The 24,752-nt window shown below is 41.0% G+C and overlaps 1 protein-coding gene across 1 annotated transcript in view; it reads left to right on the top strand.

Moving 5' to 3' along the window:
• NEB (nebulin) overlaps positions 1-24,752 on the top strand; it is a 157,416-nt gene that overhangs the window by 20,769 nt on the left and 111,895 nt on the right. Inside the window, exons 14-41 of the mRNA XM_083702309.1 lie at positions 712-813; positions 901-1,008; positions 1,096-1,200; positions 2,419-2,517; positions 2,944-3,048; positions 3,744-3,851; positions 3,945-4,058; positions 5,676-5,777; positions 5,892-5,999; positions 6,077-6,181; positions 7,924-8,022; positions 8,141-8,245; positions 8,671-8,778; positions 8,880-8,993; positions 13,549-13,746; positions 14,466-14,573; positions 16,091-16,189; positions 16,618-16,722; positions 16,834-16,941; positions 17,438-17,749; positions 17,835-18,041; positions 19,223-19,327; positions 19,889-19,996; positions 20,133-20,444; positions 21,672-21,878; positions 22,891-22,995; positions 23,359-23,466; positions 24,354-24,665. Of these exons, the coding sequence (XP_083558435.1) occupies positions 712-813; positions 901-1,008; positions 1,096-1,200; positions 2,419-2,517; positions 2,944-3,048; positions 3,744-3,851; positions 3,945-4,058; positions 5,676-5,777; positions 5,892-5,999; positions 6,077-6,181; positions 7,924-8,022; positions 8,141-8,245; positions 8,671-8,778; positions 8,880-8,993; positions 13,549-13,746; positions 14,466-14,573; positions 16,091-16,189; positions 16,618-16,722; positions 16,834-16,941; positions 17,438-17,749; positions 17,835-18,041; positions 19,223-19,327; positions 19,889-19,996; positions 20,133-20,444; positions 21,672-21,878; positions 22,891-22,995; positions 23,359-23,466; positions 24,354-24,665 (3,876 nt within the window). The remainder of the gene's footprint in view (positions 1-711; positions 814-900; positions 1,009-1,095; positions 1,201-2,418; positions 2,518-2,943; positions 3,049-3,743; positions 3,852-3,944; positions 4,059-5,675; positions 5,778-5,891; positions 6,000-6,076; positions 6,182-7,923; positions 8,023-8,140; positions 8,246-8,670; positions 8,779-8,879; positions 8,994-13,548; positions 13,747-14,465; positions 14,574-16,090; positions 16,190-16,617; positions 16,723-16,833; positions 16,942-17,437; positions 17,750-17,834; positions 18,042-19,222; positions 19,328-19,888; positions 19,997-20,132; positions 20,445-21,671; positions 21,879-22,890; positions 22,996-23,358; positions 23,467-24,353; positions 24,666-24,752) is intronic.

The following is a 24,752-nucleotide window of genomic DNA, read 5'->3' as shown; positions in this document are numbered from 1 at the left end:
AACTACAACTAATCCAGAAAGCTAGACTGTTGACTGGGAGTGGCCGCCGAGACCATATACACCGAGTACGTTTCCAAGCACAATTCAAAGTGCTGGTGCTGACATTTAAAGCCCTAAGCGGCTTCAGTCCAGTATACCTGGAGCATGTCTGCCCCCATAGTTCAGCCCAGACACTGAGGTCCAGCTCCAACAGCCTTCTGGTGGTTCCCTCACTGCAAGAAGGCAAGTAACAGGGAACCAGGCAGAAGGCCTTCTCAGTAATGGAGACCTTCCTGTGGAACACCCTCCCATCAGATGTCAAGGAAATAAACGACTTGACTTTTAGAAGACATCTGAAGGCAGCCCTATTTAGGGAAGTTTTTAATGTCTGACGTTTTATTGTATTTTTAATATTTTCCTGGAAGCCACCCAGATGGGTAGGGTATACTACTACTACCAATAATAATTAAATAAAACAAATAAATAAATTATAGGGCATCTCTGCTAACCACTGTTGCAAACAGGGTTCTTTGGTCTGATCCAGCAAGGCTCTGCCTAAATTCTTACCATCCTGGGTCAGAAAAAAAATGTGCATTTGAATTCAAATATCCCTTCTCAGCAAATTTAAGGCTGCCCAAGCTTGCTAAATTAATGGCACCATGATGCGTAGGGGGAATTTGATGCTATTTGATGGGGGTCTTTTACAATATGGCTTTTCCTTCCACCTGGCAGAGGTTATATAAGGAAGCATATGAAAAAGCGAAAGGAACCAGCATTAATTACTGTGACACTCCCAAATATCAGATTGACAACGTTCTAAAAAACTTCAGCGATGTAAGTATGGCAGCAATTAAATAGTGGTCCCAATGAGACTTCCATAAACTGGTAAGTTTGTTGTAACTTTCGGCACTTCTCCTCCAGGTTAAATATAAAGAGGGATATCAGCAGAATATCTTGGGCCGCTACATAGGCACCTTTGAGGACCCATATCAAACACACTGCATGAAAGTTGCAGCCATGAAGAGCGATGTAAGTATGGATTCAATTTCCTTATGCTGTCTTCCCCTGTTCAGATGAAGTTTCTGGTGGTTATTGATCCCTTGTGACCTTTCCTAGAAAAACTACAAAGCCGACTATGAAGAGGACAAGGGAAAGGGCTACTTCCCTCAGACCATAACTCAAGAATATGAAGCCATGAAGAAGTTAGACCAGTGCAAAGATGTGAGTATTTGCTTCCTATGGGATCTCACCTTTGTCCTATCTTATCTTATGCTACGTGATCAGGAATTTCAAGGACTTCATGGAAGGAGCTGGAGTGTTTTCTTTTAAAATTTCTTACAGATTTTCCGGAAGCATGAAACATTTCAAATGTGTAAATCACAATTTAAAACACAGATGAATTAACAAATACACATCTATGTTAACATATATACACAAGCCAAAGATCAGGCTTAGGCTAAGTACTAATTAATTGCATCAATCATTGACTTTAATAATTCACAGAACTGAAGATAAGTGCTCTTCCCTCTTTTGAAATATTCATCCTGCTAATAAAAGGTCTGTTTTGAGTCAGGTGCAAATTATATATTACTCATGAAGGCATGTAATGGAGCTGTAATACTTCTCTTTGACTGAAAAGCAGTCATAGAAGGCAGGTTATTATGGGGGGGGGGGGGAGAATATGAGGAAGAGAATGATTTTGAGCTGGAAAATGTCCAACGGAGAAAAGCTTCAGCTACTACTCTGCTGAGAATTTCAGCCTCTTGGGGCTTTACTTCATTAAAATAAAAATGGTGTGGCTTTCTGCAGTCATTTGCATGTGAATTGTAGCTAACCCTCAGGTCTCGTAATTTTGAAAGGTGACATCTTCATATGCTTTTTACAGGTTTCTTGTGACATCTACTGGCCAGAATATGCTTAGCTTTCTCTCTTTAGCCACAGCAGGGCAAATAATGGTCTATGCCTCTTATTTATATATACAGCCAGCCCAGCCATATGTATGCATGGTGCTTGGCAAGTATATGTGGTTTTGTGCCAGGGTTGCACCATCATCTGTGATTCTGTTGTCTGTGAAATCCCAAAAGATGATGTTGAACAGTAAATATACTAAAATCTGTTTCATATTTCATGAGCTGGACATCTGAAGCCCATTGGAACTTTATAACTTTTGTAGTCTTGAGTTCTTTCAGATCTGCAAAAGACAGTCTTGCAATCTTGGTTGGCCAGTAGTATTTTTGATGAATAAATGAAACTGCTGTATCTGAATTGAATTAGAAGTCTATTTATTTATTTATTTACATTTTTTTTTATTTCATAAAATTTATGTACTGCTTGATTTTTAAAAGCAACAACAACCTCAAAGCGATTTACTGGTGTATAATTATGTTATTACTGGTACCTGCTGGAAATTAAATGTCTTTGTCTTTTTCCTCCCTCTAGCATACCTACAAAAAGCATCCTGATAAGCTCAAATTTACACAAGTGACAGATTCTCCTGTTCAGACACAAGCGCAGATCAATTCCAAGCAGCTGAGTGATGTAAGTTACCTGGCGACTCAAACAAACTCTTAGGTTTCACTAGACCGTGTCTGGCAAACAAGCTTCCGGTGGTGATGTTGTGGCTTCACCTCGTGACAACACTGGAAGTGACAAACAGATCAACAATTCAGAAATGGGCATAATACTTGTTCTGTAAGATGACTCGATAGATTTATGCAGAAGCAGGAATACACACTGGCCTACTCTGTTAACAGAGATGTGCGGATTCCAGATTCCTTGAAAGGTTTATGCCCTTGACCTGAGTCCTTGTCCCTTAACTTGTGTGCATGATAGAAATGGTTGAACAATTGTCACACAAATGGTGTGTATTAGAGAGGGTAAATGTTCTTACCTCTTACTCAGTTTCATTGTGCTAGCATTTCAGCTGAAGCCTTCAGTGTCATTATTTGTTCATCTGCATTTCAGCTGAACTACAAAGCCAAACATGAGAGTGAGAAATTCAAATGTTCCATCCCTCCAGATGCCCCCTTGTTCCTCCAGTCCAGAGTCAATGCATATAACATCAGTGATGTAAGTACATTAGAACATGACATGTTCTTTCTAGGACTGAGCTTTGTTCTTCAATGCTGGTGATTTGTGAGCCCTGGGGATAGTAGACTTTTATGTTCATTAGTTGCTTATGAATGTTATCAGCTGCTTTTGTAGGGGAAGGCTTGTATAATGAAGCAATCAACTCTCTAGTGATTTTAATTAAAAAAAATGTCTTATACAATTAGAGCGTTATATACCTTCTGCAATATTTTCTGCTTCTTCTTTGGCAATCACTCTTAGCTGGGTAAGATTGCCTTCCATGAATGTGGTCTTTACAGTGTGTCCATAAGTGGCTGTGGAAGCCAATTCTGGATCGTCACATCCTTCCACAGTGGGGACATAGGTTTCCGGGTGGGAGTTGATCATGGTGAGGATTTGCCAAGCGTGCCTTCCTCTTAGCACGTTTCTCCCTTTTGTCCTGAGTTTGTGCTTCTTCAAAGTCCATGATGCAGGCCAACAATTCCCAGTTGTTGGTATTTATACTACATTATTTTATTTTATTTTACTCTGTGAGCCGCCCTGAGATCTTATGTTGAAGGCCTGTATATAAATATAATTAATAATAATAACAATGACAAGAACACCATAATAAATGGATCAATTTTTGCATTAAATCATCCTAATATTATGCCCCACCTTCCTCATGTTATTTGTTTCTTCTGCTTCTGTGTCAGACTTGCTATAAGTACGACTGGGAGACATCGAAAGATAAGAAATTTGAAATCAAGTTTGATGCCATTCCGATTCTAGCCGCCAAAGCCAATCGAAAAATTGCCAGCGATGTAAGTGTTGCAGAGAAATGCAGTTTTCAGGCTGATTTGGATCAGCTTGCAGTGCAGAATGTTGAAGACCATCGATGTCTTATCCCCATGTAGGTGGAATATAAGAAAGCTTATGAACAGAGCAGAGGAAAGATGGTTGGAGCTCTGAGCATTGAGGATGATCCTAAAATGCTACATTCTCAGAAAGTAGCCAAACTGCAAAGCGATGTAAGTACCTATTCCGTAGCACCGATAGGAGGATATCTGCAGGGTACCATATTCTTCATCCATTTATTTAAGTACTTCTGACTCCCTGCAATAAAACTATTCTGAAATATTTGCAAAAATCATAATGTGTAAATCACATCCAATACTGATGTAAATGTTATTAATAATAATAATAATAATAGTAACAATAATAATGCTGCTGCTGCTGTATATTAGAAGTGTCCTACAGGTCTTTCAAAAGCTGTTTCTGTCAAGCATTGATAAACTGCCACCAGTTCTGTAGTCAAAATTATGAATCAGCAAGTATAGAACATTCCATCTAGTGGGATGCCCCCAGGCCACCCCCTTTGCCAGTCCTGTTCTGCATGCTTCTTCATTGCTTTTGCCTAGCTGCTATGTGCCTGTGAATTGTGATAATGGTCTGGATGGATAATGGAAAGGTAAGTGTGTATGTTCATGTGCCCAGGGGGTGAAGAATGGATGTTTATAGAAACCACCTCTGACTTTCACATGGCTGGAATGTAGCTTCCTGTATTAAGTTAAGAAGGTCTGCCCAGGATTCAAATAGCCAAGCACATGTGCCCAAGCATGCTGCCCTCATGGGCTCCCCCATTTTCCCTTTTCTAGACTAGATCCTAGTCATGCTGCAACCCAGGCTACCTCAGCTCTTGGAGTGACTTTTTGTGGTTTTTGAGGAGCAGATGGGTGGAGCCCTGAAAAGCCTTGCTAGTATATGTGCAGAAGCTCCAGTATATAGCCAAAAGGGCCACCCCATAGCTATCTGGATCCTCTCAACTCCATCCTAGGACCAAATAGATAGTGCACCGCCTGTTACACTGTTGTTAAATATACAGTTGTACCTTGGTTCTCAAACAGTATCCGTTCCGGAAGTCTGTTCGACTTCCGAAAATGTTCGAAAACCAAGGCACGGCTTCCGATTGGCTGCAGGAACTTCCTGCACTCAACTGGAAGCTGTGTTGGACGTCCGGTTCCAAAGAACGTTCACAAACCAGAGCACTAACTTCAGGAGCCAAAACGTTTGAGTTGCAAGGTGTTGCAGAACCAAGGTATGACTGTATATAAAGGGAGAGTATGCCAAGGTAGCTCTAGACACATGTTTATTTTTATGCATTTATTTTTTTATTTAACAAAATTGATGCACCGCTTTGTTGTTAAACAACAACACCCTCAAAGCAGTTTACAACTATAAAATAAAACGTTAAAAAATGGTTAATTAAAGACGTTAAGGTCCAATTTTAACATTTTTGAAAAGGTGATTAAAATCAAAGTGGCTAAAGAGAAAAGATTAAAACGTGCCAACATGTTTATCTGTCTGGATGGACTGGCCAAAACAAAAAAAGTTTTTGACAGGCACCGAAAAGAGTACAGCGAATGTGTCTGCCTGATGTCAATTGGCAGGGAGTTCCAAAGTGTAGCTTGCTGCCACACTAAAAGACAGATTTCTTACACCCTCTTTTCTGCTCCCCTTTGCTCTCTTTTCACAACGCTCTTTATTCAGGTTCAGTTGATGTGTAAAAAAACCAAAAACAAACTGTAATGGCCTGCACAGTCAACTTTTATTGCTACATGATGACTTTTATATTTCACTCCCGTCAGAGACTATATAAGGAAGCATATGAAAAAGCTAAAGGAACAAGTATCAACTACTGCGATACCCCGAAGTATCAACTTGACAATGTGCTGAAAGGCTTCAGCGATGTAAGTGTGGTTGCAATTGCTCTTAGGTTTATGGCCTAAAGAAGACTTTGCTAAACCCCATTATGCCTATTGTAACAATTATGCCTATTTTAACAAGTGGCACTTCTCCTCTAGGTTAAATATAAAGAGGGATATCAGCAGAATATCTTGGGCCACTACATAGGCACCTTTGAGGACCCATACCAATCACACTGCATGAAAGTTGCAGCCATGAAGAGTGATGTAAGTATGGATTCCACTTCCTTAACCTGTTCAGATAGAGTTCATTGTGGTTATTGACCCCTTGTGGCTTTTCCTAGAAAAACTACAAAGCCGACTATGAAGAGGACAAGGGAAAGGGCTACTTCCCTCAGACCATAACTCAAGAATATGAAGCCATGAAGAAGTTAGACCAGTGCAAAGACGTAAGTCGTGGATTCTGCAAGATCTTACTTATATCCTGAGTGACTTCACATTATACAGTCATTATATAGTTCCACGAAATTAATGGAAGGAACAAGAAAAGAACTACGTACTAGAATTCTATTTACTTGAAGTTTTGAGGGTGGGAGCTCATATGGACACACACACACGCACACAACGGGGGCACATTTGACCCCAACTCCACACTCTCTAACATGCAGTTGCACACCAGACAAGGAAATCTGGCTCTCCACCCACCAAGCAGCATTCGTGGCCTGCAGAGAAGTACCTGCCATTGCTGGCTTAAGTGAGAGATGAGGAGTCAATGAGTAAAAAGAGAGACAAAAATTAGCAGGTGCATATACGCCAGTGTTGGTACTGACTTGACAAATTGCGCACCTCAGCTTTCTGCTAATTAATAAAAATGAACCAACAATAAAAACTTTTCAGTCCCCTCTCCTGACATATGCATTTTATCAGCTATTATGTCAGTGTTTGCTTTCAGTTTGTTCTCACAAATTAGAGACATGATGCTTTTCTTTTAATGAAAAGCAACCTTCTAGGAGGCTGGACCTTTGAGGTAGAAGTAGCGTGAGTAGAGAATATTTTTTTGGGGGAAATAGGCCTGCCATAATCTGCTTCTCCCCCCCCCCCCCCCGCTGCTCATCTGTTCAGAACTGTAGCTTCCTAGGGCTGCTTTTCATTAAAATAAAACCGCTGGGTCCTCTTTCACTTCTATATGGGTCAAGTATCATTTCCCCTTTTACAGGTTTCTTGTGACATCTTGTGGCCAAAATGTGCTTTGCCGCATGCATGCTTTCCCAAGGAAAACCATACATACCAATGCTATTCACCCTTTATAGCCATAGCTGTACAAGTGATAACATCCATCACTGTCTGTGTACTGTGGCAGAGTTAGATTACGCTTGTGATTCCCAGGTAAAATCTACCCGAATATTTCACACTTCCCTGGCTGGAGGACATACGAGAGCTCTTGGATGCTTAATATTTTTGACAGTCAGAGAACTTTAAGATTTGTGAATGTCAATGTTGCCTCTTGTGTTATACTTTTGCTGAATGAATGAATGGAGGTGTGATATCTGAATTGGTTTATAAAACTCTATTTATGATGTTACTGATATATATATATATATATATATATATATATATATATATATACACACACACACACACACACACACACACATACAGTGGTACCTCGCAAGACGAATGCCTCGTAAGACGAAAAACTCCCAAGACGAAATAGTTTTTCATTTTTTGAGTTGCTTCGCAAGACGAATTTCCCTATGGGCTTGCTTCGCAAGACGAAAACGTCTTGCAAGTTTGTTTCCTTTTTCTTAAAACTGTTAATACCCAGGGAATCCGTGCTTCGCAAAACGAAAAATTCGCAAGACGAAAAAACTCGCAGAACGAATTAATTTCATCTTGCGAGGTACCACTGTATATATATATATATATAAAATAATAATAATAATAATAATAATAATAATAATAATAATAATAATAATAATAATTTATTATTTGTACCCCGCCCATCTGGCTGGGTTTCCCCAGCCACTCTGGGCGGCTTCCATAGAAACCAAAAAACACTAAAGTATCATACATTAAAAACTTCCCTGAACAGGGCTGCCTGTTATATATATGTATATATAACACCAAAATGCCAATGCCTACTGGAAATCAACTGCCATTTTGTTTTATTTTTGCTTTCGTGTCTTCCTAGTATGCCTACAAAAAACATCCCGATAAGCTCAAATTTACACAAGTGCCAGATTCACTCGTGATGGTACAAGCACAGATTAATTCCAAGCAGCTGAGCGATGTAAGTTACCTGACAACTCAAAACATAAAACTCATGCCTCGTTTTATGTTTCACGGGGCCTAGCTTCATCTTGTGACAAGACTGACTCAGAATATTATTTGTTCATCCTACATTTCAGCTGAACTACAAAGCCAAACATGAGAGTGAGAAATTCAAATGTTCCATCCCTCCAGACGCCCCCTTGTTCCTCCAGTCCAGAGTCAATGCATATAACATCAGTGATGTGAGTATGAGCCTTCACTTGTTAAATAGGTGGGTGCAGCCACTTAATGGAGTCAAAAGGATTAATTCAGATCTTCTGGTAGACCTGATAGGATAGTACTGAAATGGCCAAAAAGCAGGGGAGAGCAGTATAACAGGAAAGCACTTTCCTTGGGGTTTTTTTAAGTTCAGGCCTGCAAGTTTGATGAGAAGAGTGCTTACAATGCCATCATTAAGTAAAGAGTTGCCTCAAAGCCAGATTTTGGCTCATCTTTTGTAAATAAAGCAATGTTTTGGAAGTCGAATGGACCTCTGGAACGGATTCTGTTCGACTTCAGAGGTACGACTGTATATATTTTCTACAATCAATGGATAGATTTAATGTCATTATAGTCCTGATATTATGTCACACCTTCTTCATGTTATTTGTTTATTCTTCTGTGTCAGACTTGCTATAAGTATGACTGGGACACATCGAAAGATAAGAAATTTGAGATCAAGTTTGATGCTATTCCTATTCTTGCTGCCAAAGCCAATCGAAAAATTGCAAGTGATGTAAGTGTTGCATAAAATGAAGATTTTTTTAAAACATTATTTGTATTTCTATGCAGTGGCTACAGAATGTAGAAGACCATTAATGTCTTGTCCCCATGTAGGTGGAATATAAGAAAGCTTATGAGCAGAGCAGAGGGAAGATGGTTGGAGCTCTGAGCATCGAGGATGATCCTAAAATGCTACATTCTCAGAAAGTGGCCAAACAGCAGAGCGATGTAAGTACCTGTTCTGTACACATTGTAGTTAGCACTGGTAAGATGCCAGCCGTGTGCCAAATTATTTGGAAACGTCAGATTATTTAGAGACTTTTAGCTCCTTCCATTCCACAAAACAAGAAGCAAGGGAAAATGGCAAAAAATAATAATTCTAAATACGTGTAAAAATAATAACCTGTGATTTATATCCAATACTGACTTAGTCCTGCTAATGAGTGCCAGGAAAGCACAATTCTGAAAGATATTCAGGTTCAACCTTTAAGTGAAATTAACATGAAAATGTTTCCCTTCATGATGAGCCATTGATACCACAAAATTCCTTTCAACAGAAGGCTATGGACTTAGTTGAGAAAAAAAGCCTTTTTGAATACACCCTTTTTGAATACAGTGGGATTCACTTTCACATAAACATGCTTAGGATTGTGCTGGGCAATTATGACTTAATCCAAAAAGGGCCTAGAGATATTAAGCGGAGATGAGAACGTTAGTACCTATTTGATGGCTATTCAGATCATCCATCTTAATGCTTAAGGCAAGACGTTAACCAGTGAAAACAGAATACTGTGTTGTCAGCTCTGCTTCTGAACTTGTGTAACAACTATGTCTGACATGTAGTGAAAACTACCATACTGCAAGAGACTGATGGGTAATCCAGTGTAGAATGCCTATTGTTCTGGTTTGATGCTTTTTAGAGGTTACAGTTCTGCTAATACTGGTCCTATTAGCTAATAATAATATGATCTGGATAGATCCTATTGATGTAAATGTTTAGTGTATTTTTACTGTATTGCAGCAACCCAATCTTGATATAGCGTATTTTTCGCTCTATAACACGCACCCGACCATAACACACACATAGTTTTTAGAGGAGGAAAACAAGGAAAAAAATTATTCTAAACGAAACAGTGGATGTATGATTTTTGTGGTTCATGCTGTGGCCACGGACATGTGATCTGACAGTGAGTTTGGAGTAGCCCAATGCAAAAATCCTGAGGATCCATGCGGATCCATGCTTTTTAACCACGTTTTTGCACCACTGCGGCCCCAGGCAACAGTGGGTGCGTGATTTTTTTTTGGTGCAAGATGTAGCCATGGACATGCTATGTGATCTGATCGTGAATTTGGGGTGACCCAGTGCAAAAATCCTGAGGATCCATGTGGATCCGTGCTTTGTAAGCGGAGACCCATCAAGAAAAACCGCAGGCAGAGCGAGCCTGCGGCCGTGGGACTCGGCGGGCGCCTTGAGCCCCCCCAGAAGCGGAGAAGGAGCCTCGTAAGAGGCTCCGGAACGTGAAAGGGGGAGCGGCGCTGTGAGTTCATCGCTCTTTTCGTGGAAGCAAAGCCGCGCTGCTGCTGCTGATGAGCGCTGACCTCTCTTCTTGAAAATATCGGAATTGGAGCAACATACCCGTGAGTAAGGGGTTTAAATTCTTAATTTAAATTGAAGAAATTCGGCTGAAAACGGGAGGCGAGTAACAGGAAGTCCGCCTCCCGACTCTGCTAATTAGATCAAAGCAAGGGCTCTGAAGCGAGCTGAAGTGTTTAAAAGGGATTGTAAAACTGGAAGAAAGAGTGCATTGATAGACTTTGCATTTTGAGGATAAAAGGGAAAGAATTGTGAAACTTATGGACTTTTGTTTTCTGGAACTGTCCCCCTATCTTTGAGCTAAACAGAGTTGAAAGGGATAACCCCGTCATTGGACTGCCAGTGTATAGAAGAGAACTGTCAAACTGCTGTCAAATTGACGACATTGTTGCAGAAATTTAAATTGTTGCATAGACTGAGACATTAATGTTTAACATTGTTGCTGGGACCTCTCTTGACACCTTGTGGCTGGATTCTAAGAGACTGGAAGCTTTGGAAACCTTCCTTTTGTGTTTGGGAACTACAAAAATTTAACATGGGGAATATAGGAACTTCAATGGCGGAAAAGAGTTCCTTTCTTCTTTGAAACTTTGAAATACTCCCCCTATAGGACTGTGGAAGTATAGTGGCCTGGGAATTGAACTTTATTGAAATTCTTTGTGGTTTAATTTGTTTATACTTTGGACTTGTCTTTCCCATGGGACAAAAGATCATTTGACCTTGAACAGAGGCAGGTGTGGAATGAGCGGCTCAGGGAGAACAAGAGCAGCTAAAGCCAAAGATAAAGAAAAAGAGAAAAAATCTGGGCAACTCATGCAAACAACTTTAACTCATCACCGCAGATCATCCGTCCCAACTGTGCTGACAGCACAGGAGGTGGAATTTGTACAGCCTGCTGCAGAAGATATGGCAACTGGAGGATCTGAAACAGTTTTGAAACAAATTTTGGAACAACTGGCAGTTTTAAATCAAAAAGTGGACAATCAAACATCAAAAATTGACCAAGCTACATCCTCTATTGGCAAATTAACTGAACAGGTTTCGCAGCACACCCAGGCAATTGAGAAACTGCAAGGAGCTACGGCAGAAAACTACAAATTAGCTGTGGAAGCCAACCAAAAAGCAGAACAGGCAAATATAAAGGTTGATGAAGTTAAAGGGGAAGTAAGGCCTCTGAAAAGACAGGTAGGGGAACAACAAGCCTACCTGTCATTGGTTGAACTGAAAAGTAAAGAAAACAATCTCAGGATAAGGGCTATCCCGGAACTGGAGAAAGACAATTTAGAGGGATTTCTGACACTTTTGTTCTCCAAATTCTGGGGAATTGAGGAAGAAAAGGATTTTAAAATTGTGACAGCCTTTAGACTGGGAAAATCTGTAAAGAAAGACAAGTCCAGAGACTGCTTAGTTGTTCTGAGATCAAGAGAAGAGAGGGATAAGATATTAGGCCTACATTTCAAGAAATATTTGGAGATAGAAGGCAAAAGGGCCGAAATTTACAGAGATATACCCAAATATCTCTTGGAACTTAGGACTACCTATATAGACCTGACTAAATTGTTGAGACACAACGGAATTCCTTATAGGTGGGAGTTTCCACAAGGACTTTCATTTACTTACAAAGGAAGGAAAATAAAAATTAAATCACCTGAAGACCAGCAGAAGTTCCTACACGACCACGAGGAGGACCTGCAAAAAGGAGCTGCAGCTTCTTGGCCTCCACCACCACCGGGACCACCTTCAAGAGTCATACCACCTGGATCTGGACCAGCACTACCTCCTCCGGGATCGGAGGGAAGCTTAGACACCCCATTGTAAAACCCGTCAATTGATTCAGGATGTCTCTGCAGCTTCTCAGTTGGAACATAAATGGCAGAAATTCCCCGGAAAAAAGAAGGAAAGTTTTTCACATTTTGAAAAAGGAACAATTGGACGTTATCTGCCTACAAGAAACACATGTGACAAGGCTCCACAGAAAAGTGCTAATTAATAAAAGACTAGGCCAAGAATTTATTTCTTCAGACAAAGTTAAGAAAAGAGGAGTGGTGATATATGCAAAGGAGAGCCTGTCACCGAAATTCTTATTTAAAGATGAACATGGCCGAATTTTGGCGATTGAAATACAGACACAAGGAGAAAAATTTTTGATATTAGGAATATATGCTCCAAATGAGGGAAAATCGGAATTTTTCAGGAAGCTGCATGAGACTATGCTGGATTACTTGGACTATAATAACATCATTATGTTGGGTGATATGAATGGGGTTGTGTCTGTAAACATGGATAAGTCACAAAGTGCCAACATATCGAAAGATGGCAGACTACCTAAAACCTTTTTTGAAATGACTGACAATATGGACTTAGTCGACATATGGAGGGTTAAGAACCCTCTAGGGAAAGAAGGGACTTTCTTTTCAGAAGCTCATCTGACATGGACACGAATCGACCAAATATGGACAACTAGAGGACTGGCACCTAAGACTAGAAAAGTGGAAATCTGCCCAAAAACCTGCTCCGACCATAATGCTTTGAAAGTGGAATTGAGACTAAATACAACCGGATCCTTCAGATGGAAAATGAATGACTTTGTAACCACGTTTTAAGTGGGGAGGGAAGGAAAAGCACTCAAGGGACAAGGAGCACGCGTGGGGTGTGTGGAGAAGGATGCTGCTAATAATGCAGGAGAGGGGTATAAGGGGAGAAGGCTCCGCTCCTCTCCTCTCCCACTTTGCTGAGTGGGGAGGAGACAGGGACAGAAAGCCTGCTTGCTTTAAAGGAACCAACCAGACAGCAGCTGCTTACACTCGTGTAAGCGGCTCCTCTCCCGCTTTGCTCCTTTAAAGAAGCAGGCTCTCTGTCCCTCTCTCCTCCCCACTCAGAGGCTCTTCTCCCGCGTTGCTGTTTCAAAGCGATCCACGGAGGAGGGAAGGAAGGGGAACCATGGATCCTCTGCTCACGACTGCAGCAGATCCCCCCCGCCACCCGTAGGCATTCCCTCCATAACACGCACAGACATTTCCCCTTACTTTCTAGGAGGAAAAAAGTGAGTGTTATGGTGCAAAAAATACGGTAATTAAGGCATGTCTTACCATAGCCACGCAAGCAGCCTGCATTTTACAAAGTATTAGGGGATTTTTGGGTTGTTTTGGGAATTCTAACTCTTAAAGGTACATGTTAATTCTTTTATAGCGTGAATACAGGAAAGGTTACGAAGAGTCAAAGACCAAGTACACAGCGCCATTGGACATGATCGCAGTAATACAAGCAAAGAAAGCACAGGCAATTGTCAGCAACACAGACTACAAGCGCCTCATCCATAATTACTGCTATCCCCCCGACAGTATTCCTGTGGAACTTGCCAAGAAAGCCAATGCTATACAGAGTGATGTAAGTAGTTATGCTTGTCTAGAATTGCTCAGCTAAGGAGGGTTTCATACAAACTCAAAGAGATGCGATGTTTTCCCTAGGCTTTTCCTGGACTCAACAACAGCAAGCCACAGAAACCCTGCTAGGGCTGGGATAAAGTGGAAACATCAGTTGTTAACGCAGCCTATGTACTTCCCATATTTAACTACCTTAAAAATCTAATTCTAAGACATTCACCACGATGCCAAGAATGAAAAGGATCTTGCAGCTTAACAGACCCAAAGGTTGAATGAAGAATAATCAGTAGGGAATAGCAGATGGCTCCTTACCTTTTTAATTAACTTTCTGAGAATGGTTGAGTAGAATAAGAGACGTTTAGGGGGAAAGCCTCTGTGGATTTGAAAAGCAAACTTTTTCTTATGCTTAGAAGTATAGCTTTTTCTGTGGTTTACCTGCAAAGCAAAGGAATATGTGGGTTCACTTTCATGTCATTCCTGTGCTTCATTGTCTGTTGATTGCAGTGAATAGTCTAGTGATCCGGGAGTTGAAGCATCAGCTCCTGAGAACATTTACATTACAGTCATGCTGGCTGGGGATGATGGGAATTGGAGTCCCCCCAAAATATAGAGGGTTCCTGGCTGGTGATCTACATTCTTAAATTCTACACACTGGATTTGTAGAGGGTTTTCTTTGTGTAAATTGAGTTAATTGCATTTTGTCGTTTTTATGGTCTTTCCCAGAATGAATACAGAGCTGACTACAACAGTGATATGAAAGGCTGTGGCTGGATACCACTTGGGTCCCTAGATGCTGAAAAGGCCAAGAGAGCTTCCGATATTATCAGTGAGGTACGTAGACCCTAAGTAGAATCAACCTTATTGACCCTGATCTAGGCCAGCTTAGAGACTGTGCTGCATGGAGACAGGCTTCCTAACACATGTCCCTATCTGACCAAGGAATCACATGTACAAACTGATGCTGTGTACTCTGTTCCCTAGCCTTATCGAAAAACGGGCTGCACATGTGTAACCTGTTTCGAAAGCTAGTTTGGAAGGGCAGGCTACATTTGTTCCCTTTTGGAACACAAGAAGATGCCCTTTGCCTAATCATACCACTGACTGATCTAGCCAAGGTTTTCCAGGGATTGAGTCAGGGACCATTTGTATGCAAAGCACAATCTCTATTACTGTGCTATGATCCTTCCTACTACAGTCGTACCTTGGATCCCGAACGCCATGGAACTCGGACGTTTTGGCTCCTGAACTCCGCAAACCCAGAGTTAATGTTCTGGTTTGTGAACGTTCTTTTGGAACCTGAACATCTGGCGGGGCTTCCTACTGGAAGTATAATCAGAAGCCGCGATTTGGTTTTCAAATGTTTTGGAAGTTGAACGGACTTACGGAACGAATTTTGTTCAACTTCCAAGGTACGACTGTCCTTTGTTTCTGAGCAAAATAGCAGATCAGGGGTTCTACGTTTTTAAAGAACTTTGTGTTGTTTCAGTGGATGCACTCATTCTGATGACACACTGGCAACTAAAGTAGATAAAGTACATGCAAGTTAATACAAGCCATTAGCAATGTGGTCCACACCCCGTTTTAGACCACTGGTGTTGGATACAGATTAAGGCCACAATCCTAATCCTATTTACCTTGGGGTAAATCCCATGGAATTGACTAAGACTTACTTCTGAGTAGGCATGATTAGGACTGCCCTGCTAGTTGAACTTAGTTTCAACTGAAATCAATGAAACAGTTGATTCAAGACTTGAGTCTAATTGATTTAACTGGGAACTAAGTTCACCTAACTTAGTCTGGCTCCAACCCATACTGTACTTACATACAGAGGTCAAAATGACACAGAAGAGTTTTGTTCTGTCCTGAAGCCATTTTATATATTTAAGAAATTTGGTTCAGCGACATTGTGGGTTTAAAATGCACAATCAAGAATGTAATAACTCAATATCAATATGTAGGTTTCAGAGTAAATATAGGTAAATCCACTGGCATTTGCCAGCCTGAGTATTTTGGAATGGAAACTGAATGTACACAATATATTGGTCAAAGATCTGTCCATTGCAAAGACTAGGTCCTGTTAAGAGGACTTTCTTGTATGTTGTTATGGAGATACTGATTTTGCTGCTTTATCATATAATTAAGTGGTTGTTTTTGAAAAAAAAAAGCCAGGAAAGCTTTTCTTGTGAGCAAATTCAGACCTGGATTATTTTTAAATATTTCTGAGTCAGGGTATCCTTATTACTGAAAGGCATCCTTTCAATAATACAAAAAAATGAAAGAAATGGAATAGCAAAATATAATTTCCTGTGAAGGAATTGTAGTTTTATTTTCTTTAATCTTTTGAACAGAGAAAATATCGTCAGCATCCAGACACTATTAAGTTTACACAAATTGAAGATGACCCTGTTGTAGTACAGGCTAAAATCAACCAAGCTCAAAGGAGTGATGTAAGTATTGGCACATGTTGTCTGCGTTTGTGTTGGCTAACTTTATTCTGGAGTCATCATGGGATCAATTAACCCAATAAATCATTATTTTAGGGTTGTTTTTTAAAAGTTATATACTACTGTTCATACATCTTTCCATAATAATTAGCTGATTCAAAAAAAAAAATAGATGGTTTTTATTGTATGATTTCATGTATAACTATTGTGAACTTCTCTGATATTTTCTATGAATAGTGGTATATCCTTTGGTGAATTCCCACAAATCCCTTCCACCGATGGATGGACATCATTGGATGCCACCCCTTAGTTGCGATTCAATTATAAAGTTCACTTTCTAAGCATAAAACTGTACAATAAAACATAGTGAACTTTAAAGTATTCTACAATATGAATATCTTGAATATAATATACCTTGATTTATGTTCTAGGTAATTTATAAAGCCAAAAATGAAGATGTAATTCATAAATATCACCTTCCGGCAGATGCTCCCCAGTTTCTCCAGGCAAGGGTTAATTCCTACAATCTCAGCGACGTAAGTTTCCTCTCAATACATTGTTATGCAACACACACAAGTCTTAAATTTTGAAGCATAGGTGAATAGCAACCAACTGTAGTTTCAGTGAAACATTCTGTTCTCCTCCAGAACTGCTACAAACTGGGGCTGGAAGATTTGAAATCAAAGGGATATGACCTAAGAATTGATGCTATTCCCATTAGAGCTGCCAAGGCTGCTAGACACGCAGCCAGTGATGTAAGTATTCTCTTTTCAAAGAAGCATTGAGTATGAGGAGGAAACATCATCATCATCATCATCACCACCATCATCACCATCATCATCTAATTAATAATGGTGGTGGTATGATGATTTTATAGCAATCCTTCGTTCAATTACTGGATTCAAGAACAGGGATGGGTGGCTTGAGGGCCTCAGCCTCTTTCTCTCTGTGTAGGGTGGGCAAAAAGGAAGGGTGTGTTGCAGGGAAAACAGCAGTGGAAAAGCTGAAATGTATGGAACAACAGAAGGAGGCTGTTGTGAGGGAGGAGCCCTTTGCAGTTGAACAGATCAAAGCAACCTTTCCCTCTCTCAGCATCCCACTGGGAAGGGAAGATGAGGCAGAGAGGAAGGGGATAAAAGGAACGTACTCCAAGGAAGAAGAGAAAGGGCTGGGGCAGAAAAGGGTCTGTTGGGCTGTTCACCAGGAAAACGACCTCACTTTTGATATTCTTTTTTGTGTGTGTCCTGACAGTACCAGTACAAAAAGGACTATGAACTTGGCAAGGGTAAACTGGTTGGCTTCCAGAGTCTCCAAGATGACCCCAAGCTGGTCCATTATGTGAATGTTGCCAAGATGCAGTCGGACCGGGAGTACAGGAAAGCTTATGAAGAGAGCAAAACCAAATACAACACTCCGCTGGATATGGTCAACGTTGTCGCTGCCAAGAAAGCCCAGGACATTGCTAGCAACACAAATTACAAACACTTGGTGCACCATTACACATTGTTGCCTGATGATATGACCGTAGAACGGTCCAAAAACATGATGCAGATTCAGAGTGATGTAAGTGTGTCCCAAGAGGTTTTGTTTTGTTTTGTTACCTGTTCATGTGATTGACTGTTTTCTTTTCATTCTTTTCCCCACCCAGAATCTTTACAAGGCAGACTTTAACAGCTGGATGAAAGGTATTGGGTGGATCCCAATTGGTTCAATGGATGTAGAGAAAGTTAGAAAAGCGGGAGATGCTTTGAATGAGAAGAAGTACCGCCAGCACCCAGACACGCTCAAGTTCACCAGCATAGTAGACTCGCCTGTCATGGTCCAGGCTAAGCAGAATGCACTGCAGCTCAGTGACGTGAGTAGCCCTAAGGGAAAGATGCCAGAACAAAGCAGTTAACAATATCTAGGAAGAAATGGAACATTGTATGAGGTGCTCATACAAACACATTGTGGAGAAATAATCCGCATTTGTTTGGGAGATACCTGATCCATCTTTTTTGTTTTGGAGATATATATTCACATAAAACCCTAAGCTGAAAAGACTCTAATGAGGGAGCTGCCCCGCCCTCAGATGTATGACAGAAGGCAGCAAAGTCAAGAGTTTTGTCAGTTGTTGCACTGCAGCTAAGGCGCTTTCTACCCTTGGCTCAGGGGTGGGAAAACCCAGGCCAGGCCTGGGGACTATTCTGTCTGGCCCCCAGGACTCTTCTCAAATCACACCCATTACCTAGGCCACATCCCCTCACTGGCCCTGCTTAATGCCCTGACTGGAATGTGCCATTGAACTGTGGTGGTGTATCTTGTTTGCCTGGATTCAGAGCTGGGGATGTAGAAACAACTGGTTTCTGTTTGCCTGGGATGTAGCCTACTGTTTACAAAAGTAAGAGTCACTCCCAGTGCTCCACCCACTCTTGCCTCTGGCCCCGCCCACTCCTGGCATGTATCTCCTGCCCCTGGTAGGTTTCCCATGAAGGGCAGTGCCGGATTTACATATAAGCTAAACAAGCTATAACTTAGGGCCCCACTCTCTTGCCCCCCCCAAAAAAAAATTAAAGGAAAAAAAACCCTGGATGTACATTTCCAAAATATAAGATAAAAAACAAATAAAATAAAACCTACATACCTATTAGGTCCATAAACTGGCATATAGCATATATTCAACACAAAAACCAGTAATAATTTGTTGTTGACAAAGGACAGCTGGAGCATATAAAGGACAGCTGGACATATAAAGGGCCCCATTACCTTCAGTAGCTTAGGGCCTCATCAAACCTAAATCCGGCCCTGCTGAAGGGCGTCTTGTTGCATGAGCAGAAGTCCATTCTGCAGGCAGAAAGACACTTTTAGTTTCCAGCCACTATTAAGGACAAAATTTACTGCCTGTTTATTTGGAAGCTGAGTCCTATGCTTTTTCAATGCAGCCCACAGTGTGTGTGGGCTTGCAGCCGAGGGCATTTAGCCAGCTCATTGTATTCTATGGGACATTTTCCTTGAGAACAGAAGAGTTTATCATTATCCTGTTCTTTTTGTTTGCAGAGACTATACAAAAGTTCCGGAGAAGAAATGAAGCACAAATACCACTTGCCTTCAGATGCCCCTCAGTTCATCCAGGCTAAATACAACGCAGCCAACATCAGTGATGTAAGTCACTTTTTTTTTTTAAAAAAAAAGAGGTGTCTTTCATTCATGCTTTTGGTAAACAAATGCAGATTTAGATGTTCAAAAATTCATTCTGATATAATAGAAACCATGCGGCTATCATAATGTGGAGATAACATTTTGATTAAAGCTACTTCTAGCGACTACAGTTTACAGTCGGTGGGATTGAACTAGCTGCCTTTGGCAGGTTTCCTGATAGGCTTTTGGGTTCCTGCTGTTTGACTTCTCAGGGTTCTGGAGTGCATGGAAGTCCTTGTGTACCTATGGACATCTTTCACATGTTCAGTTGAATGTTTAGATGTTACTGGGAGGGGACATGGCCAATGGGTTGTTTTAGCAGTGTTGAGGATAGGGCCAGAATGTACAGCCCCTCTCACCACTGCTGTCCACTGGTTTTAATGTAACTTTTTCTCTAGTCATTCTTCATAGCCTAAAAGTTGAGATTCCTTGCTTTCTGTGATGATGGATTCTGAGTTATTGATAAATAGTTGCTTGAACTACTTGCTAAATATGTGAATATCATTTCACCCCCCCCCCTCCTAGAGCTATTATAAACATGGCTATCATGAACTGATAGCCAAAGGACACAACGTATTGGGTGATTCTATTCCAATTACTCTGGCCAAGGCGTCAAGAAACATTGCTAGTGATGTAAGTACCCACATCTTCTCAGCCTTGTCTCACCTAGGGGATAGTTCTCTTATTACTTGTATAAAAATGGGTGCTTTGAGTCTGGATATCCACACACAACTTCTCTGTTTCTCTCTCTCTCCCGCTGGGACTCTAGTACAAATACAAAGAAGCCTATGAAAAAGCAAGAGGAAAACATGTTGGTTTCAGAAGCCTGCAAGATGACCCTAAGCTTGTCCATTCTATGCACGTGGCAAAGATGCAGTCTGAACGGGAGTATAAGAAAGACTATGAGAAGAGCAAGACTTGCTATCACACACCTGTGGAGATGGTCAGCATCCAAGCTGCCAAGCAGGCTCAGGATGTAGCCTCTAATACTCACTACAAACACCTGCTCCATCGTTATACCTACCTGCCAGATGCCATGAATGTTGAACTGACAAGGAACATGATGCAAATTCAGAGTGATGTAAGTATTACTTTTTTAAAAAATGTCACATTTCATTGCAGTATTTCGACATCTTGGTTGAATGATGTGATGGAGGGATTAAAGGGTTGGTTGCAGGTGTGAAGGGTTTGCTGGTAAGCGGTTTGAGTGGCGGTAAGCCTTAATCTTGGATGGAGGGGAGAAGGTAGCCTCTGCCTGCCCCTCTATGGGAAAGGGTATCCTGTTAAAACAGTGGTTCTCAACCTGTGGGTCCCCAGATGTTGTTGGACTACAACTCCCATCATCCTTGAGCTCTGGCCTTGCTAGATAGGGGTAGTGGGAGTTGTAGTTCAACAACATCTGGGAACCCACAGGTTGAGAAAGGCTGTGTTAAAGGGTTCCGTGAGGAGCTGCTTCTGTCTGGTCACCCAGGCAGGGGCTAGGGCAGGCATAGGCAAACTCGGGCTTCCAGATGTTTTGGGACTACAACTCCCATCATCCCTAGCTAACAGGACCAGTGGTCAGGGATGATGGGAATTGTAGTCTCAAAACATCTGGAGGGCCGAGTTTGCCTATGCCTGGGCTAGGGCCATAGCACTCCTCAAACAGGGACCCCTGTAGGTCATAGGGCCCCCCAAGGTTGGGTTGACCCTAGAATACACCCCCAGCAAATGGGCTGCAGTAAAATGGTATACCCAATGCCTAAGCCAAAACCTCCACATCTGTAATCAATACAGTTGTGGCCTATTTGACCAGTTCTTACCTTATACTTGTCCTGTCTAGTTATTTTACTATATCGGGGTGCGGGGGTCATGGGGCCTTGGCATGCAAGCACATGGACAAATAGAATGCAGAATTAGCTAATTAAAGCAAGGACTTCAAGTTGATTGGGTGGCAAGGGGGTGGGGAGACTAAATTTCCTGGAGACATTTCCCCCACTTTAGAACAAATAAAAGAATGCTTTTTGATTAGTGAATGGATAGAATTTGGGTGGGAGAGGTATTTTCAAATAAATTTTTTAGAGAGATGGCATTGAAATTTTGCATCATATATAACAAGTAGCCTACATAGATGATACTTCGGGAGTGGCATATATGTAGTTGGTCTGCATATCAAACATTTTATTTGTCCTGGTGGATACAGATGTATCCAGTCAGGTGCAATGTATTTATTCTAGAAAGAAATGAGACTGCTGTGTATTTCTTGTTCTTTTACAATGTTATCCCCTCAATGTCTGTCTTTTGAATTGCTCCTTGTTTTTACCCTTAGAACCTTTACAAGCAAGACTATAACAGCTGGTTCAAAGGAATTGGGTGGAGTCCTCTAGGTTCTCTGGAGGTAGAAAAAGTTAGAAAGGCTGGAGATGCATTAAATGAAAGGAAGTACCGTCAGCCCCCAGACAAACTCAAGTTCACAAGCTTAATGGATGCAATGCCGATGGTTTTGGCGCAACACAACACCAAACAGCGAAGTGATGTAAGTTCGTGCCACTGCAATATTTTAAGTCCCCATTGCCGCTATCAACGAATACAGTGGTACCTTGGTTCTCAAACACCTTGGTTCTCAAACGCTTTGGTTCTCAAAATCCGAAAACCTGGAAGTAAGTGTTCTGGTTTTCAAACGTCTTTTGGATGCTAAACGTCCGATGCGGTTGTCGGCTATTGTTTCCAGGGCACCTGCACCGATCAGAACCTGCACCTTGGTTTGCAAATGTTTCGGAAGTCAAACGGACTTCTGGAACGGATTAAGTTTGGTGCTTTTGTTTTTGCTATTTATTTTGCGTTTTTGTTTTTGAGGCTTTTTCGGTTAATTTGTTTTTGTGACTGTGTGGAACCCAGTTCAGCTACTGATTGATTGACTGATTGTGTGGCTACGGAAATGGATAAAAGCCCCCCATCCAAACAATGAATATCATCAGTGCAGGGGGGAGGAATTAAATTTTCAGTTTTATCATCTACAATACTGTCTTATTTATTTTATTGTACAGTACATTGATTATTGCTTTCATTTTATACATCAATGGTCTCGTTAGTTAGTAAAATTCATGTTAAATTGCTGTTTTAGGGGTTGCTTTGAAAAGTCTGGAACGGATTAATTCATTTTGCATTACTTTCTATGGGAAAGCATACCTTGGTTTTGGAATGCTTTGGTTTTGGAACTGATTTCTGGAATAGATTAAGTTTGAGAACCAAGGTACCAATGTAGTGCTGCCGAGATAGAAAGCATTCACAGTAAATGTTCACCGTGGTTGCAAGTCAGTGCCTTAACTTCAAGACATTCCTGCCAAGGTTATCTCGTATTGCCCATTTGGCTAACCACAGCCTGCAGAGCCTTGGGCAGGGTTCTCTCTCACAAATTGCTGCAGAAGTGTGGATAACTGGATAAGAAGCTGAGAGAACTGAAACTGACAGGTCCATTCACCCCAAATCTACAATGAGGTACCGTGTGCCAAGCCAATGAAATGATGCATGTGCTGTTTTCCTTTTAGATAACATACAAGTTAGAAGGTGAGAAAGTTAAGCACAACTACCACTTGGATCCATATGTTCCTGAGTTTATTCAAGCAAAAGTCAATGCCTACAATATAAGCGATGTGAGTATTTGATAAGCAGAAATCAAACTGATCTTTCAGAAAGTGAATTATGTGTCTTAGTTTTATTAGCCTTACACATTTCTCCCTCGCACTCCCTTTCTCTCTATGTATGTTAGTTGAACACTTGTGTCTTGGTAGCAGTAATAGTTGGGGTTCTGTTTTGGAGTGAAGCTGCCGACCCTTTTTTATTATATTTTAAAAAATGATATCATTGTGTTTGCTGTATACACATATCTTGTGGCTCATCCTTAATAATGTCAGAAACCCACATGGATGTTTTTGCTCAGTCTACTAGAATAATACTGCCCTTTGATTGTGCTGCTACGATTCTTCTTACTATGAATATTCATTCTTCTTTTTAAGCATTCTTACAAAGTTGACTATAAGAAGTTAATTGCCAAAGGGTATGATCTGAAGCCGGATGCCATTCCTATCATTGCTGCAAAAGCTTCACGAAACATTGCCAGTGACGTAAGTTGCATCTAGATAAAAATTCAGAACTGCCTTGAACATCTAAAGCTGCTTTTGACTGAGTCAGATTATTTGCCTGCCTAGCGAACGACTCCTTTTAGGATCTAATGCAAGGTATTCTCCACCTCTCTAGCCCTGCCCCCTGAGATGTGTCAAAGATTTAACCTGGGGTCTTACTCATGCAATGCAGATGAACCACCTCAAAACTATGCCTTTGAACATTTAATGAAGTTAATTGGATATTATTTGTTCAGCAGAATCAAATTTTTCATTGTTTACCCTGTTATTCTCAGGAATGCATCTACATCAGTAGGGGGGAATTACTAATCAATTCATTATTCGTTTGAGAAATTTTGAGCAGGAAGAGACAAGCTCCTTTTGGGGGTGGGGTGGGACAAGGAAGACCAGGGCACCATCCAGGTTCTGCTTATAATTTTTTCTTGGACATTAGCCATCTATGGTGACTAATTGTGATGATTCCTCAGAAAACACTGGGCCTTTTTCTGGGAAATCTGGGAGATTGGACAGCATTTCTCTTTCAAAATAAAAGCACTAGGACTATAGTTATCTGCCACCTCCAATACCTCCAGAGAGAAAGAGGGTAGGAGGCTTGGAGGGAAGGGAAGGGAAAGCAGGACATGAGGGGACCAAGAAAGTGGAAAATATAGTGTTCTGGACTTAGGTCAAAATAATTAAATATTCACAAATTTAAAATTACTTTTAAAATGTTGGAAAGGGTGTGATAGCCAGAAAATAACAGTAAGGGTGGAGACAACAATAGAATAACAAATATCTACTGTTGTTCTACTGGTTCCCCCCCCCCCCCAGTGTGCAGAATGAATGTTTGCCTGTTTGATTTTTGTTCCTTTGACTTGATTTTCCCCTAGTACAAGTACAAGGAGTCATATGAGAAAGATAAAGGAAAGCAAGTTGGCTTCCGCAGCCTGCAAGACGATCCTAAATTGGTCCATTATATGAATGTGGCCAAACTTCAATCGGAACGTGAATATAAGAAGGACTACGAAAGCAGCAAGACCAAGTATAACTTGCCCATGGACATGTTCAGTGTGATAGCTGCTAAAAAGGCCCAGGAAGTGATCACCGACACAAACTATAGAACGTCTCTGCATAATTATACCCTTTTGCCCGATAACATCAGTGTGGAACGGTCAAGAAATATGATGCAGATTCAGAGTGATGTATGTATTTTGAAGATGTAGTTGTTGGTTGTTCTTGATATCTTAATTAATTTATATACCACTTCATTGCCAAGATGGGTTTCTAAG

This window comes from Podarcis gaigeae (genome assembly GCF_964106915.1).
Source record: "Podarcis gaigeae genome assembly, chromosome: 1".
In the NCBI taxonomy this organism is placed as follows: domain Eukaryota; kingdom Metazoa; phylum Chordata; class Lepidosauria; order Squamata; family Lacertidae; genus Podarcis; species Podarcis gaigeae.
Note: the sequence above shows the minus strand (reverse complement) of the source record. Positions and strands in the feature narration are given on the sequence as shown.